Here is a 17450-nt window from a genome sequence, read left to right as displayed (position 1 = left end):
ATTTTCAGTAAAGACAGGAAAAACTGCTCCTGTACAAAAGTTGAGCAGACTCTCCACAGGAGGAAAAACACTTATTTTAATCTGACAATATGGGAGAAGTAAGAGCAGCAGTAGACTACTGATCCTTGCTTATAAAAAAATTATTTAATGAAAACAGAAAAGGAAACTATGTTACAAAGAGAAAGTATCTGTATCAAATATTTGGATAGAATTTATCTTTTACTTCCTATAGTAACCACATCAAAAAAATCCTCATAGTCAATTGCATTTAAAAATCAATTACATTTTTATATTATATAAAATTCAAAAAATTTTCATAATAATGAAACTTAGCCAAATCAAGAGGAAGAAGTAGTTTTCTTACATCTGAAACCTTGGACAATTCTCTTAAAAAAGTAATTGGAAGGAAAAAGAAAGCAAAAATATGTTGCTTTTTTTTTTTTTTGTCTTTTCTACAGCCGCACCTGTGGCATATAGAGGTTCCCAGGCTAGGGGTCTAATGGAAGCTGTAGTTGCCGGTCTACACCACAACCACAGCAACAGAGATCTGAGCCACGTCTGCAACCCACACCACAGTTCATGGCAATGCCGGATCCCCAACCCACTGAGTGAAGCCAGGGATCTAACCCACAACCTCATGGTTCCTAGTAGGATTTGTTAACCACTGAGCCACAACAAGAACTCCTGCTGCTTTATTTTTAAAATTCAGTTATCGAAGCCACTTATAAAATGTGCATACAAAACCATCTCTTCAACTTTTTTTTTTTTTTGGTGTTTTTGTCCTTTTAGGGCCACACCTGCGCATATGGAGGTTCCCAGGCTAGGGGTCTAATCGGAGCTGTAGTCACTGACCTATGCCACAGCAATGCCAGATCCGAGCCTCGTCTGCAACCTACACCAGAGCTCAGGGCAATGCCGGATCCTTAACCCACTGAGTAAGGCCAGGGATCGAACCTGCAACCTCACAGTTTCCTAGTCAGATTCGTTTCGGCTGCACCATGACGGGAACTCCTCAACATTTTTTTTTTGATGGCTGCACCAATGGCATATGGAAGTTCCTGAGCCAGGGATCAAATCAGAGCTGCAACTGCAATCTACCCTAGTGGTAGCAATGGGTATTGCCAGATCCTTTAATCCACTGACCCAGGTCAGGGACTGAACCAAGCTGATCTGAGCCAAGTGGGGCAATCAGATTCTGCTGCAGTTGGATTCTTAACTCATCGAGCCACAGCAGGAACTCCACAATCTCAAAATTTGTTATCTATATGTTAACAAGACTGCCCTATCTTTTTAAATGTGTTGCAAAATGTCTCCCTCAGTATCCAAGCTTTCATTCCTACACATGTGAATTACTCTGAAATCCATCTAGGTGGGAAGCAGTGTCAGAACAGCTTTCTTATTGAATTTTGGGGGAAAAAAGGATGAAATGAGATAAAATAAAATGCATTTTTTTCATGTGTATCTTTTTAGGGCCGCACCCACAACATATGGAAGTTCCCAGGCTAGGGGCTGAATTGGAGCTGTAGCCACTGGCCCACACCCACAGTTCACAGCAACGCCAGATCATTTAACCCACTGAGTGAAGCCAGGGATCCAATCCAAGTCCTCATGGATACCAGTCAGGTTCATTACTGCTGAACCACAAATGGAGACTCCTAAAATGAAATTTAAAAAAAAAAAAAAAAGAAAGAAAGAAACAAATGTGGATTGTCAACCTCCTACCACTAGAATATTCACTCCAGACTCTGTCACCTCAAAACCAGGAGCCCCTTTAAGCTTTGAGAGAAATTCAAATCATAATAAGTAACCTGGAACCCTTTCACAGGAGGTCTTCAGTTTCTGAGGCTGTCTTCTAGCTTAGTAAACTACTTGATGGCAGGACAGTGCCCTCTCATATATCTTCCTGTTTCAGAAAGTAAAGTTAGATCACATCTACATTAATCATGTATCTGATGCAGCTTCTTGAAATTTGTTGAAAAAATTAACTTCTTGTACATATACAGAATTCCCCTGTCATAGATTTGGAAAGATTCTCTGATTTTAATGTCTTTCTACTTTGCAAAAATAAGTTATTGCTCTATTAATATGCCCTTCCAGTATCTACACTTTGTAATCAGAGGGTTTTTCCTCAAGTTTATGTTTTCCTTAATAATTCTTTTCCATTGTTGAATAAAGTGTTTTTAATCTATTTTTATACAACTACAATTGGTAATTTTTATTTCAAGTCCCAACTGTCTGTTGCTGGTAGTTAATTTTTCTATGATCATCTTGATTCTTGCAACTTTGATAAACTTGATTATTGGTTCAAATACCTTTTTTAAAATGAATTTCTAAGGATTTTCTACATAACTGGTGCTGTTGCAGAGTTTTGTTAAGTGACTCCTGTGTGCATATATTTTAAAAATACAAGAGAGTAGCGTATTTAAACTTTACCGACTTCACCATCCTGTGCCCTCTTGAGTACATCCAAAGCAGTACCTATTACAAAAATCTAGGTTCAATACACAACCTTTATCACAAACCCACTTGTGTTAAGAAGAAAAATGGCCCCCAAAGAAGTCCAATACCTGGACCTGTAAATATTACCTTTCATGGCAAAAGAAACTTTACAAGTATAATTAAGTTAAGGACATTTAGATGGTATTCTCCTGAATTACCTGGGTAAATTCAATGTAATCATAGCAATGATGGAAGAGAAAAGCAGAGAGAGAGAGAGATCTGAAGAAGACACACTGAAGATGGAGGAAGAGGCCATGAGGCAAACACCTCAGTGAGGTCTAGAAACTAGAAAAGATAATGAGATAGATTCTCTCCTAGAGCCTCCAGAAGAAATACCTTTGATTTCACCTCAGTAAGACTCATTTGGACTTTAACCTACAGAACTATAAGAGGATAAATTTATGTCACTAAGTTTGTGATACTCTGTAGTATAGGCAATAGGAAATTAATATGCCAGTGATGGTCACTTCACTTAAATAAACATACTTCTGCTACCTTTTTGGCACCATGAACCATCACCACCCTACACCAAAAGCAACATTCAAGAGTAGAAATGAACTAAAAATGTCTAGAACACACACACACACACACACACACACGAATATTACTCAGCCATAAAAAAGAATGAAACATTGCCACTTGCAGCACATGGATAGACGTAGAGAATATTATACTTAATGAAGTAAGTCAGACAAGGACAAATACTATTATGATATGACTTATATATGGAATCTTAAAACATAATACAAATGAATCTATATGCAAAACAGAAAGAGATTAATTCAAAACCACAGAAAACAAACTTATAGTAACCAAAGGAGAAAAGGGATAGGGGTGAGGAGGATAAATTAGAGGAGCATGGGATTAACAGACTACTACACAAAAAACAGATAAACAACAAGGATTTACTGTATAGCACAGGGAATTATAGTCAATATCTTATAATCACCTATAATGGAAAATAATCTGAAAAAATGTATATGTGTAACAGAATCACTTTGTTGTAAATATTGTAAATCAACTATACTTCAACTAGAAAAAAAGTCCAAACTGAATCATAACTTTTTTATAAATTTTCTTATATTGGAATAAAAGGCTATCCTAAATATGACTTCCTACAGAATGTTAAAAACTCCTTTTATTTTCTTTTAAAGTTCGGATTCAAGCTGATCACTGGTCCTTGAAATGCATTCTTTACAAAAGATCAATGGCAGACATCTGAGGATCTGCCATCAATCATTCTTAGAAGCCAATCACTTGGATCTCTTAGAAAATGAAGACCAAAAATTGTTGGAGGGTGGGGCTGGTGAAGGGGCACCGACAATGGAGGATTACTAGAAAGCTTGTAATTCTCTCCCCTTTAGACCCTCAAAGTCCTCGCATTTACCACCTGAAATATATATGAACATGAAATCAGCACATATTTCCAATAGCACCTACCTAATGTGTTTAAAGTAAAATTATTTTCAAAAAATCATTTCCATATGATTCTATAGCTAAATGGCATTTAGCATTAATATAACTCCACCAAAAACCTTAGGGAAGGGAGTTCCCGTAGTGGCACAGTGAAAAGGAACCCAACTAGTATCCATGACGATGCAGGCTCAATCCCTGGCCTTGCTCAGTGGGTTGGGATTCTGGCGTTTCACTGAGCTGTGGTGTAGGTCACAGACACAGCTTGAATTCAGCATTGTTGTGGCTGTGGTGTAGGCCGTCAGCTGTAGCTTCAATTCGACCCCCAGCCTGGGAACTTCCATATGCCAATAGTGCAGCACTAAAAAGCAAAAAAAAGGAGTTCCCGTCGTGGAGCAGTGGTTAACAAATCCAACTAGGAACCATGAGGTTGCGGGTTCGGTCCCTGCCCTTGCTCAGTGGGTTAAGGATCCGGTGTTGCCGTAAGCTGTGCTGTAGGATGCAGACCCGGCTCGGATTCCGCATTGCTGTGGCTCTGGTGTAGGCTGGTGGCTACAGCTCCAATTACACCCCTAGTCTGGGAACCTCCATATGCCGCGGGAGCGGCCCAAGAAATAGCAAAAAGACAAAAAAAAAGGCAAAAAAAGACTTAAAAACTTAAGGAAAAAATACTGACGTTAATAAATATACACAAATGATTTGAAAATGTAGTACACCTATAGGTCTTTTCTTGAAAATGATTAATCAAAACATACCCTGACTTTAGTAGTTAATTAGAAGAGGCAGCAATTTCTCAGATTTTACTCTACTCTAAGAAAGCATTAAAATGAAAAAAGTTTCACACAAAAGGACTTTTCAACCAGTGAGGAATATGCCTTTTAGTTATATGACATGCCTTGAGATAATTAAAAATAATGGAGTTCCCGAGGCTCAGTGGTTAGTGAACCCGACTAGCATCCATGAGGACACAGGTTCAATCCCTGGCTTCACTCAGTGGGTTAAGGATCTGGCGTTGACCGGCGTTGCCATGAGCTGTGGTGTAGGTCTCAGACATGGCTCGGATCCCACGTTGCTGTGGCGTAGGCCGGTGACCACAGCTCTGATTGGACCTCTAGCCTGAGAACCTCCATATGCCACAAGTGCAGCCCCAAAACAAAACAAAAAACAGGTATATTTCCTCAGCAAGACCTAAGTCATCAGTGAAAATCCTTAAAAAGTATAAAGGTTTGATCATAATCCAAAGTTCAATAAGATCCTAAAATTACATTTTATATTCTCAGTAATAATTATATACCTTCAATAACAGAATTTTTTTAATTAACAATAATAGTTAATACTGACTCAGATGTGACAAGAGGTAGGGAATTTAGGAAACAACACAGACCATAACGGAAATAAAATAAATCTTTGCTGTAAGGCTCAGGAAGGACAGAGACTTCAGGTCACCAATCAAATCAGAGGCAAAGCTTAGGCTCAAATCTAGCTTTATTACCTTAACCCAGGAAAATGCTTTTCAATTCTATCATGTTATTTCTATGGTACAGGTGGATGACCAGAACTTGACCTAACGACATAACAGCACAAACAGAAAACAAAGAAGTAATACTGAAGACCCCTTTCCAAACAAAAACACTAAAGGACTCATCTGATGATTCAATCAATTTGTAGAACAGTTTAGTGATCAGAAAAAAAATTTATTTTGTTTAAATCGGCATTTTGAAGTTATGATGGTTCCGCTTAAATGCAAAGAGATAAAGTAAAACAAAGACACTGACTACATTTGTCTTTTTTTTTTTTTTTTTTTTTTTGGTCATTTCTTGGGCCACTCCCATGGCATATGGAGGTTCCCAGGCTAGGGGTCAAATGGGAGCTGTAGCCGCCGGCCTATACCACAGCCACAGCACCTCGGAATCTGAGCCACATCTGCAACCTACGCCACAGCTCACGGCAACGTCGGATCGTTAACCCACTGAGCAAGGCCAGGGACCGAACCAAAACCTCATGGTTCCTAGTCGTATTAGTTAACCACTGCACCACGAGGGAAACTCCCAACACTGACTACATTTGAATACATCTGGAAGTACCTTAAGTTAGCTTGAAGGTGATAATCTCTTCCCCAAAACAACCTCTTCTATCACAAATTTCAACTACAAAATTATTATATCTTTCATGCACTGAAAGATATAACAACATACACTTTGCACCTAGATTTCTTGTGTTCAAAATCTTGACTCTAGAATCCAAATTCCCACCTCCAACTCATCTTGGTTAAAGCAGAATTTCCTCTAATGCTCACACCTGCTCCTCTGGGCTGTACCCTTGCTAGCAGGCTGGGTTCTAAAGCTAGCTGATATATACTAAAACTCTGATATGTTCTGTACAATATACTGGATGAAAATACATATTATCAATTACATTGGAAGATTCCCCAAAAGTCCAGGAGAATCAGGCACAAACGTGCAGGTGTCCCCTTCCACTGGAGGTGCACTGAATAAGCTTCTCAGCAATGAGTTATGATAACAGGTGTGAAATGTTGCCAATCAGGGAAGCTCATTAGAGACTCAGTGCCTAGGGGTTTTTAAGGGGGCTTGCCTAGAACATATGCAAATTCCAGAAGCCCAAAAGGAAAGCAGGTGTTCAGTATAAACCACACTGTTTGTACACACAGTTTAAGTACAGTGTCTGACTCTTATCACTTAGGGTGGTGAGACCCTTCCCAAAGCCAAGCTCCAGACAAGGGCCAAACTCACAATCAGTCCTATCTCCAACAGACAAGTAGCCTTTAAAATGGACCTTCTCTACCTGTTCCTTGATTCAGTCCCTGCTCCCAGAAATATGCCTAAAATACATAGTAGCCATCAAAAAAAATTTAATGAACAAACTCCTGGCTTTACCATTTCCTAGCTGTATAACCTTAGGAAAGTTACATAAGTTCTGTGTGCCTCAATTTCCTCACTTGTAAGACAGAATATTACCTACCTCAAAAGATTGTTTTGAGAGTTAATTACATGTTAATTAATATGTGTAAGATATATGCTCCATCAGTGCCTGGCAAGAAGGAAGCACTATATAATTTATTTGTATATATGTCATATTATATGGGGTTTTTTTTTGGGAACTTTCAACCTTACAGTTCTACCTTCTCCAAGTCACACTGAGCTCTCCCATTACTAAATTTTTAATCATTCTATCGTCTACACATAGATTAGAATTTAACATCTATTGAGATCCCCAACTAGTTTGTGGACTATATCCAAAACTTTTTAGCACACTTGACAGTATTTGACATGATACTTAATCTTTTTAGTGCCCAGAACATAGTGACTTATAACAAAATTATGTCTGTTAAATCGACTCTTTATAGTAGTCAAAAGGTAAGGCAGTTGGCACGCGATAATAATTACAACTGAAACAAAATAACCTCCAAGTTTCTTTGATATTCTATGGAGAAATGGAGAGAAAAATGAGTTGACTCTAGCCAGTGAAGACTAGTAGTAGTAATAGCAGTAACAGCAGGAGAAGGAAAAGACTTGAGTTTAAAATGTATGTAATTACAATGTCAAATATTTGAATTTGCTTTATAGAAAGCATGGGGTTCAAGTCCATATAGGTCAACGAGGGGGATATATAGATATAGATATTTAGATACGGTATAGCAGGGAATAGGACATATACATTTACTTATTAATGAAATCAAGTAATGAAAGAACATTTTAATCTTAAAAAAAAGGAGGGGACAGCATGCAGCCGACATTATAAACTGATAAACCAGAGAGACCCATGGTTTCCATTCCAGCTGGAATTCTTATATAAACCTATGTTAAAGTAACACTTAATGAAAAATGTTCTCCACCTTCAACTGCCTTCAACTTTGGGTTTGGGTCTTATGATCTCCCATTTCACATTTTTAATTTCTGAAGAAATTAGGTTGTTAAAAGACTCCCTTGAAGGAAGGTACTGGGCATAAATTAGGTCTGCCAATTACCTGCACATGGAAGGCACAAGTGCAGCAAAGGTCATTTTTCTACAGTCAGGGAACTGACAAAAATGTCTAATAGACACTGAATAAAATGGTTGTAGCAATCCCAGTCCTGGTTCTCTGATCAATTCATGAGTAAGAAGCAGTGGTGGCAATGGCAACAGTATGGGGCCTTGAGACCAGAAGTACAGTAGCAGTCCTGAATTTTGTTCCTCCAGCCCTTTCAATGCTGTTGAATGTAAGCAGCCTGTTCCTTAAGAGAAATATATGGTCGCTGCAGTGGCTCTGTTTCCTGCCCTATCCACTGACTTAGAATACATTCACACTAGAGTTTAGGTCCTCTCCCACTCTAGCTTGGGCTACTGTTTTAACCAGATGATTGTCAGCTTTCTCTCAACACTCCAGCTCTTCCTCTGACCTGTCATCACCAAATCTGATCATGCTTAAAGATAGTTTACCCCAAAAAAGGGCCATATGGAAACCTCTCATGTTCTTCAATGTACCTGACCCTTCGTATGTGCAGCTGACCATGTCATTCAGTTCCTTCTTCATCTGGTAAAGCCACACTGCACCTTCAGAACCCAGCTCAAAAGAGACTGCTTCTGTGAACCTTCCCCACAGGGTCACACCACCTGAGTGCTCCCAAATATGCGCTCACTTCCATATGCCCTGTTGCTGGCTCTCAGCTTTATGCTCATTCACATCCATTCAATTTTGAGATACCTGCTTACTTGCTGAGTTGCATTTACCTACTACACAATGTGCTGAGGGCTGGAGAGACAAGCCAAAACCAGACAGACAGGTCTCTTCCCTCTTACAGCTATAGTCCAACAGCGATATAGATTTCCCAATAATTACCCAAACAATACTTAATTACAATTGTGCTAAGTGTAATAAAAAAAAAACCCAGGGTGCATCTTACATGTATAAATGTAAGCCTAATCTAATCTGGGAAGATCAGGGACAATCATTTTCCTTGAAACATTTAAGCAGAAATGGGAAGATAGGTAAACTAATCAGGCAAAAAACTGTTGAGAGCTTCCCAGGCAGAAGAAAAAGCACATGCAGAAGAATGCTAAAGAAAGCATTCTAGGAACTGTGAGGACAAGCAAGGGACAGAAGTCAGGGTGCAAGGAGAATAGCAGCCCAAAGTAAGTGAAAAGGGAGGTACTTCTTACAACCACAGTTCCAACACTTGGTGCAGTATTCTGGAATTATCCATTTGTAAAACTGCAGTCCTCACTAAACAAACTTTTTCAGTCCACTAATCTTATACACTGCTTAAGAGAGTGTCCTCAAGTCAAGATGTGTGGAGTGAGGAAGAAAGTGTTTAATCAGAGCCAAGGGCTTACCTTTCCATACCAGACAGTCTCCAAGGTTCAAAATCTTCTGCTCTGATCACCCCCAAATTTACTGGGCAACAAACACATTCTCAAGTCACCTTAAATGTGCTCAAAATTATAGCAAGTATTAGCCATGGCTGAAACTTAAACACTCAAAATTAAACTTTAAGTTGGCAAGGGGCCCAAAATCCTCACTGCTCCATAAAGTGCCACCAACTAATAACCAAGAGTACTGCTTTAAAACTCCCACAAGTCACGAATGAGGGCAAGGAGAGGAAGGGCAGCACCATCTGCCTGTTTTCTCCACAGTCACCCAACAGACTTGCTAACAGTAGGATCAAGAGCAAGAAACTGGCACCCATGCCACCCTTTTCTCCTTCCTTACTTCCCAAATACTATCCAATCAGGAAGCACACACTAGTGACTCAGTAAGAAAATGTCAAAATCCAAGTGACACCTCTGCCAGCTATTACACGGCAACAGAATAGGGTAATCTCTGCCCCTAAATTTTAGTTCTGATATAAAAAGCAGTGGGGAAGGCACTCTTTTTAAGAAAGAGCATTGGAGTTCCCGTCCTGGCGCAGTGGTTAACGAATCCGACTAGAAACCATGAGCTTGGGGGTTCGGTCCCTGCCCTTGCTCAGTGGGTTAACGATCCGGCGTTGCTGTGAGCTGTGGTGTAGGTTGCAGACGCGGCTCGGATCCCGCGTTGCTGTGGCTCTGGCGTAGGCCGGTGGCTGCAGCTCCGATTGGACCCCTAGACTGGGAACCTCCATATGCCGCGGGAGCGGCCCAAAGAAATAGCAAAAAGACAAAAAAAAAAAAAAAAGAAAGAAAGAGCATTAAGTAAACTAGGAAATAGCTTCAAAATTAATGAAAAGGGAGTTCCCACTGTAGCTCACCAGGTTAAGAACCTGACGAGTATCAACCTGACAACTGATGTGGATTCAATCCCTGACCTCGCTCAGTGGGTTAAAGATCTGGCACTGCCACAAGCTGTGGCTTAGGTCGCAGATGTGGCCTGGATCCACTGTTGCAGCCGCTATGGTGTAGGCAGGCAGCTGAAGCTCCAATTCAACTGCTAGTCTGGGAATTTCCATATGCCACAATTGCGGCCACAAAAAAAAAAAAAAAAGCATGAAAAGCTTGATGTAGTTTATCGAACAATGATGGAAACATTAATACATATATACATCATGAAAGCACTTTATAATAACTGAGCTGTAAAATAAGACCTTTAGTTTTTTAGGTTTTGGGGGGTTTTGGGGGTTTTTTTGTGGCATCGGTGGTATAAAAGTTCCTAGTACAGGAAATCTGTGCGAAAGCTGTAACCAGAGCCAAAGCAGTGACAACGCTGGATCCTTAACCTGCTGAGCCACAAGGAAATTCTAGTGTGTCTTTTAAAAGTACAGTTAATCAGAATTTCACTACCTACATTTACCATGTCACCTGGCATACATAAAAGATCCAAAATCATATAATAAGCCAAGAACTCTAAGAGAGCTCCCTAATGGAGCTGAATCATATCAAAGACTCAAAACGTTTACAAAATGTTTAATCATATCAACTGCACAATCATGTCTTTTTTCCTAGTATTCCAACTATGATATCATCTCTCATTAAACCAATAAGTGGTTTTAACTGTGATATTTTTTCCTAAAAGATCAAGATAAAACAGTGAAATAATTTAGAAGATCATTTTAACATTATTCTTGACATACGCAACAGAAAAAAAAAATGACCCCTGTAAATCATGACTGTGTAGTTCATGCCTTTCATTCATCCTTGAACTCTTGATACTATTCTCTTCTCTCACTTCCTCCACTTCTCAAAAACGAACAAACCCACAAAAGACCAACCATAACCAAAATAAAAAAGACATTCATTCAAAAAAAAGACATTTCAATACATATGTATGATCTCAGTGGCAATATAACTAGTGAGCATAACTAATGCTCCCTAGTCCTCAGACATAGTAAAAATTTTTATCCTAATCTCCTGATTCTCCTCTCACCTCAAAAAAAGTAAACAGAAATGTCAACATATGGTAAATAATGGCTTTTTTAAAAACATAAATTATTTTAAGATGCATTAGTGAAAAATCTGATTTTATAAAGTACTTTTGCGGGGGAGAAAAATAAACAGAAATTATTTTTCAATTATTTCGATACATAAAGGAAAGTAATTACTGAAACGGTTATTCAATTTCTAATTAACAGAGATAATACTTACTACTACCTCTATTTAACTGTTACTTATCACTTAAAATGCATACTATAGGAGCTCCTGCTGTGGCACAGAGGGTTAAGAATCTGACTGCAGCAGCTTGGGTCCCTGCAGAGGTGCGGGTTCTATTCCTGGCCGGTGAGCAGAAGGTTAAAGAATCCTGCACTGCCACACTTGTGGCAGAGGTCGTAGGTGCAGCTCAGATTCAATCCCTGGCCCAGGAACTGCCATACACCACAGGTGTGGCTGTTAAAAAAAATGCACACTATATAAGGTCAGTTTCTTTCTTTACTTTTTTTTTTTTTTTGGCCTTTTAAAGGCCCACTTTCCAGTGTTTTACTAGTGAAGTATGAGTGAGCAACTGAGCATCAAAACAGAGCAATATTCCCCCAAAATCCCGCACGATCAATAAAATGTCAGGTAGACGATTACTACTACAATAATCAGGCATTTTCAACTGAACACGTGAAAGATTACACAGAATAAACAGAAAGCTGGCCCAATCAACTTACTCTGATATTGAAAAGTGTTTCGTAAAACGGTCTAGTTTTATTACGCCCACATGGTCTTCCAGTAACCCAGTACTTGTTAGATAGTGAAGTAATTTGCCAAATCTGTGTGGCTTAGTCTAATCAAACATTACCAGCCAACTGAAACGTGACTCATTTATACAGTATTGAGGAAGAACTGTAAAGGTTCAGGAAAAGCCTAGGTCAAATAGTGAGAAATCTTAAATTACATTACCGAAGGTTGATTGCTGCTTTAGAGAACCATGGATTTCTCACCGAATAAACCTATACACCAATTTACAAATAAGCCAGATTCTTTTCCTAACAGTATGAGAAGTTTGTTTTAAAATATTTAAAACATATTTCCCATGAGACATTAAATATACATCAGATCTCCCAACTCAAAACGTATAGGCTAAAAATAGTGTATCTATTTCAAAGGTTGAGGCAGAATTCCTCCAACTAAAGAAACTAAAATTAGGTTCTTCTCATCTCTGGATCTTTAAAAAGCACCTTCAACGTTTGTTGGGCACACAAACCAGGGTCCACATACATCTACAACCCTCCAAACTGGCTAGTCACAGAAAATCTAATTATTAAAATCTTCAGGAACTAAAGTCCACTGTCCAAGAGACTCAAATAATGAAATTCCTTTTCATTCCGGCTAAAACCCAGATTAAAGCGATGATGATCATCACCACCCCCCCCCCCATTTTATTCCGGAAACTCCAACCCACCAACAAGGACCCCCACACTCTTTTTCAAGAAGCAGAGTAAAAGACCTGCACGAGCCGCCAGGTGGGCAGGGAGAGAGGCTCCACCTGGGGCGCCGGGCATCCGAGCCGGACAGGAGGACGCGGTCCCCGTCCCCGCGCGGCCCCACCCACGGAGACACCTGCCAGCCCGCCCGCTCTGATCGCGCCCGGGAGGTCGCGGCACCGCCCGCCCGCGGGCGCCGGCTCGGCCAGGTAGGGGGCCAAAGGACCGACCCAGCCGCCTCCGAAGGTCACCGGCCTCCGGGGCCCCGGGCGCCGTCGCGCTACCTTTGGCCTCGCAGTCGGCGCAGTACTTGTTGTCCTCCTCCCTCAGCAGCTTGGACAAGATGAGCTGGTGCTGCTCGTTCAGCTTCTGAGCCTTCTCCCGGCACGAGCGCGTCGCCATCTCGGCAGCGGGGCGGACACAGGCTGGAGCCGCGCAGCAGGACGCACCTGGCGCCGCCGGGGCCGCGCGGACTCAGCCGGGAAGCGGCGGCTGCTGCTGGAACAGGAGCGGCGGCGGCGGCGGCGGCGGCGGCGGCGGCGGTGGCGGCGCCGACGTGTCCCGCCTCCTCGCCGGGCCGGCCCCGCACGCACCGCCGAGCCGGCGATAGGGAGGGGTCGGGGCCGAAGCTTCCGGGCGGCGCCGCCGGAAGCAACGCGTGCGGGGCGCGCTGCGCATGCGCCGCTCTTCACTACTGGAAACCGACCCGCCAGGTCCTTCGGCTCAGAGCCTGCTTCCGAGGTGCTTCCGGGGCGGTAACTTGCGCTGCCCGCGGTGGGCTTCCTCTTCACTTTTTCGGTGAGGAGCTTCGGGTCCAACACGCTAAAATAAGACCTTCCCCAGGAGGCGACTTTCATTTAATACCTTGCCTTTGCTTGACATTGTAAAGGCAGAGATAATAGTGATTGGGTGGATTCTTCATTCATTCAGTGTTTATTCACCGGCCCCCTTGAAAGAGGCTCTGGCCTAGAAGAGAGGCCACGTACGATGAAACAGGCAAACCACCTCTTACATTGTAGGAGAGAAAAAAGAGTTTGGCCGTGACATGTACCGAAGGCCAGCAGTTACTGAGTGACCCCTCTTGTGCTCTGAGCTATTAACTCGCTGAACGCTTACACAAACCTTGGTACTATTGTCCTCTTTAAACAGACGAGGAAGATGAGGCCCGGAGGAGTTAGGTAACTTGCCAGGTAACGGAGCTACTCAGTGGATAGGTTGACATTCAAGTCCAGAGCAGTCTGGCTCCAGAGTTTAAAACGCTAGGCAACAAGGTCCTCCCTAGGAGGGTAAGGAGTGGCCAAGGAACCAAGGGCCCCTGCGGTATCACTTTAACAGGAAGCTCTCTGAGTGACCTTTAATGCAAGAAAAACAACACTAGGGAAAGAAGACGCTTGATTAGAACTTCTTAATCCAGACCCATGGACTTTGAACCCTGGGTAAGGAAATCTGAATGTTTTGGGATGTTGTGGCTAATAAGCAATTTTCTTTTTTTTTTTTTTTGGTCTTTTTGCTATTTCTTGGGCCGCTCCCGCGGCATATGGAGATTCCCAGGCTAGGGGTCCAATCGGAGCTGTAGCCACCGGCCTATGCCAGAGCCACAGCAACGCGGGATCCGAGCCGCGTCTGCAACCTACACCACAGCTCACAGCAACGCCGGATCGTTAACCCACTGAGCAAGGCCAGGGACCGAACCCGCAACCTCATGGTTCCTAGTCGGATTCGTTAACCACTGCGCCACGACGGGAACTCCTAATAAGCAATTTTCTAATGTAAGGTTTATGCAATCAGAGTAAACAGCCTTTGCCTGTGGTGGGGCAGATGCTAAGAAAGGCACTGGGCAGGAATTTGTGTGTTACAAGGCCAATTTCTATCCTGTATCCTGCAGAAAGTTTACCCCCATGCTGACCTAGCCCCGTTCTTGGCACAGAGTTCCAAAAATCTGTGGAATTAAATTGAATGGTGATGTCGGTGTGGAGGCTGAGCACATTAGCTAATTAGAGCTCTAACAAATAACTAGGAGGATGTCAGGGTGGGTGCCAATAAACAAACAAAAACCCATCATGTGGGATGTGGGAGGTAGAACTTATGAGCCCTGTCTTGAAAGCAGGCTTGCTTTGGGCGGGGGTCGGGGGGTGGGAGGCTAGGGAGGGAGATGTTGAGCAAAGCAGCACACACACACAGAAACACAAAGACTTCGCATACTTGGAAAACAACCTAAAGGACAAAGGTACTACTTAGAACAAGTGAGAGACAAGGCTAGATAAGTCAAATGTAACAGGATTGAAGAAGGCTTGAGAAACCAAAGCAATCTGACCTTAATCCAAATGTCAATTAAAAAAAAAAAGTAGATTTTTCAGCTAGGAGAGTAGCATAGGAGAAAAAAAGGGAGGGGGATGTTTGGGGAAAGTTAGTTCAACAGTAACCAGTTAATAAACATTATTTTCTAATGGTTTTTCCCCCAGAAAATTCCCTCACTGCAAGGATTCAAAAAAAAAGACAAGCTTACCACCAAGAAATTATGTCCTTGATGGATTGAAGGGGCACGACAACATCTACTAAAAATATAACACATGCCACATATATACTTTTAAATTTTCTAATAGCTATATTTAAAAATAGAAAAAGGAACAGGTGAAAAAAATTTTCTTTTCAGTTACACCTGCAGCATGTGGAAGTTCTTGGGCCAGGGATTGAATCTGAGCTGCAGTTGCGATTTATGCCACAGCTGCAGCAACAATGGATCCTCAACCTACTGCATCAGGCCAGGGATGGAACTGCCACCTCCATAGAGACAAGCTGGATCATTAATCCACTGCACCACAGCAGGAGCTCCCAGAATTAAATTTAATAGTACATTTTATTTAACCCATTGTATCCAAAATGTTATCATTTCAACATGTAATATAAAAACTTATTAGTTAGACATTTTACATTCTCTTTTTCATATTGTCTTCAATATAAATCCAGAGTGTATTCTATACTGTGGCTCATTTAGACTTAGACTAGCTGCACTTCAAGGGGTTCAGCAGCCACATGTGGCTTTAAGACCACATTATTGAATAGTGCTGCTTTAGAAAGTCAGCCTGGAGACATTAAAAATCTAAGTTGAAGTTCACTATTTCATGTGTAGGAGGAGGAACAGAAGAGACTGATAGCAAAAACAATTGCATTCACTGATCAATATTTATTAAACAACTTCAGTTCTCTGATCATTAGAAGCTTACAGTCTATCTAGCGTGAGATATAAACATGTGGATAGAAAAATTAAGAGCCACATTGTAAAGCCTGCAGCAAATATAAAATGCTCTGGTAGCCTGGAAGAACTGGGGAAGGGGTCACCAAGCCAGTGATGCTTAAACTTGGGTTTAACAGATGTAGGCATTTTTCAAGTGACTAGGGGTAGAGAGGAAGAAAGGGAACAGTTTGAAATAAAATAGTCTGGACTTCTGAAAGTGTATGGTATGTGCTAGAAGCAGTGAGACTGAGAGAGATATGTGTGCAGAAAATGTGAAGGCTGAAAAGAAATCAAGGAGAATTGGGGCCAGAAAGTTAAGAGCTTCGTAGCGAAACAACATAGCTGGAATTTTTCCCTCTGGACATATAAAGCCAACAAGCCTTTACACAGAAAATAGACCTGATTAGCTTTGTTTTCTGTAACCTTTGTGGCAAGCTGGAGAAAAGGATGGGGGGAAATGTTAGCGGAGAACAGATTACAGACAAGGCTGCAATAACTATCCAAAGAAGATACGCTGAGAACTTATTTTAAGCCAGTAGCATAGAGTTTGGAAGAGTCAGAATCAAATGATGTTTTAAAATTAGAAGCAGCAAGATTTGGCAGCTGACTGTATGTAAGGATTGAGAAAAAGGAGGTGAGAAGAACACTGAAGTTTCTAAATCCTGAGACAGGTAATCGGTGATGCCATTAAGCCAAATTAAAATAGAAGGGACAACACAGATTTGGGGTTGGAGGAGGAAAGGTATTTGCTTGAGGCCATGTTAAGTTTAAGGTGACCATAGGGGGAGGTCCTATTGTGGCAGAAATGAATCTGACTAGTAATCATGAGGATGCGCGCTTGATCCCTGGCCTCACTCAGTGGGAAAGGGATCTGACATTGCCGTGAGCTGTGGTGTAAGTCTCAGATGCAGCTTGGATCTGGTGTTGCTATGCCTGTGGCGTAGGCCAGCAGCTACACCTCTGATTCGACCCCTAGCCTGGAAACTTCCATATACTGCAGGTAGGGCCCTAAAAAGAAAAAAAAAAAAAAGTGGCTATAGGACATCCAGCTCCAAACGTATGTCTAATGGGGCATTTGTAGCTATTCCTGGGGCTCTATTTAGAGAGAAGCTGGTGCTAGTCATTGGAAGTCATCTGCATTTAAATGGCCCCAGGGCCATAGGGTAGATGAGATTTCTGGGCAGAAAGTGTGTAGACAAAAAAGAGCCCCATGGGCAAGACACTGGAGATTGCCAGCTAAATGAGGAGTGGACAGAGAAAGGTGAACTGTTGAAGAGAGAGAGGCCAGGAAGAGAACCAGAAGCAATGGGCAGAGGGGTTCCTGAGAAGTAAAGGTGAACACAAAAGCCAGCTGCTCCAGAAAAGTTACTTCTTTCCATTCTAGGCAACACATACAGCATGTAGTCATAGCTCTGTATCGTCCACTATTTTCCTGCATAACTGGCCACTAGCCAGGAAGAGGAGAAGAGAAATCAAATGCCAAGTTT

At 41.7% G+C, this 17450-nt stretch overlaps 1 protein-coding gene across 3 annotated transcripts in view; it reads right to left on the bottom strand.

Annotated features, from left to right (window-relative positions):
• The window catches only part of SMAP1 (small ArfGAP 1), a 165821-nt gene extending 152462 nt beyond the window's left edge, over nucleotides 1–13359 (bottom strand). The window contains exon 1 of one of the 3 annotated variants that reach the window (XM_047760249.1): nucleotides 13013–13359. In XM_047760249.1, the coding sequence (XP_047616205.1) occupies nucleotides 13013–13130 (118 nt within the window). In that variant the 5' untranslated portion in view covers nucleotides 13131–13359. The remainder of the gene's footprint in view (nucleotides 1–13012) is intronic. The other 2 variants (XM_047760240.1, XM_047760275.1) reach the window with 2 other exon arrangements.
• Between the last annotated feature and the right edge of the window lie 4091 nt (nucleotides 13360–17450).

The sequence above is a fragment of the Phacochoerus africanus genome, chromosome 2, assembly GCF_016906955.1.
Source record: "Phacochoerus africanus isolate WHEZ1 chromosome 2, ROS_Pafr_v1, whole genome shotgun sequence".
Classification (NCBI taxonomy): Eukaryota; Metazoa; Chordata; class Mammalia; order Artiodactyla; family Suidae; genus Phacochoerus; species Phacochoerus africanus.
Note: the sequence above shows the minus strand (reverse complement) of the source record. Positions and strands in the feature narration are given on the sequence as shown.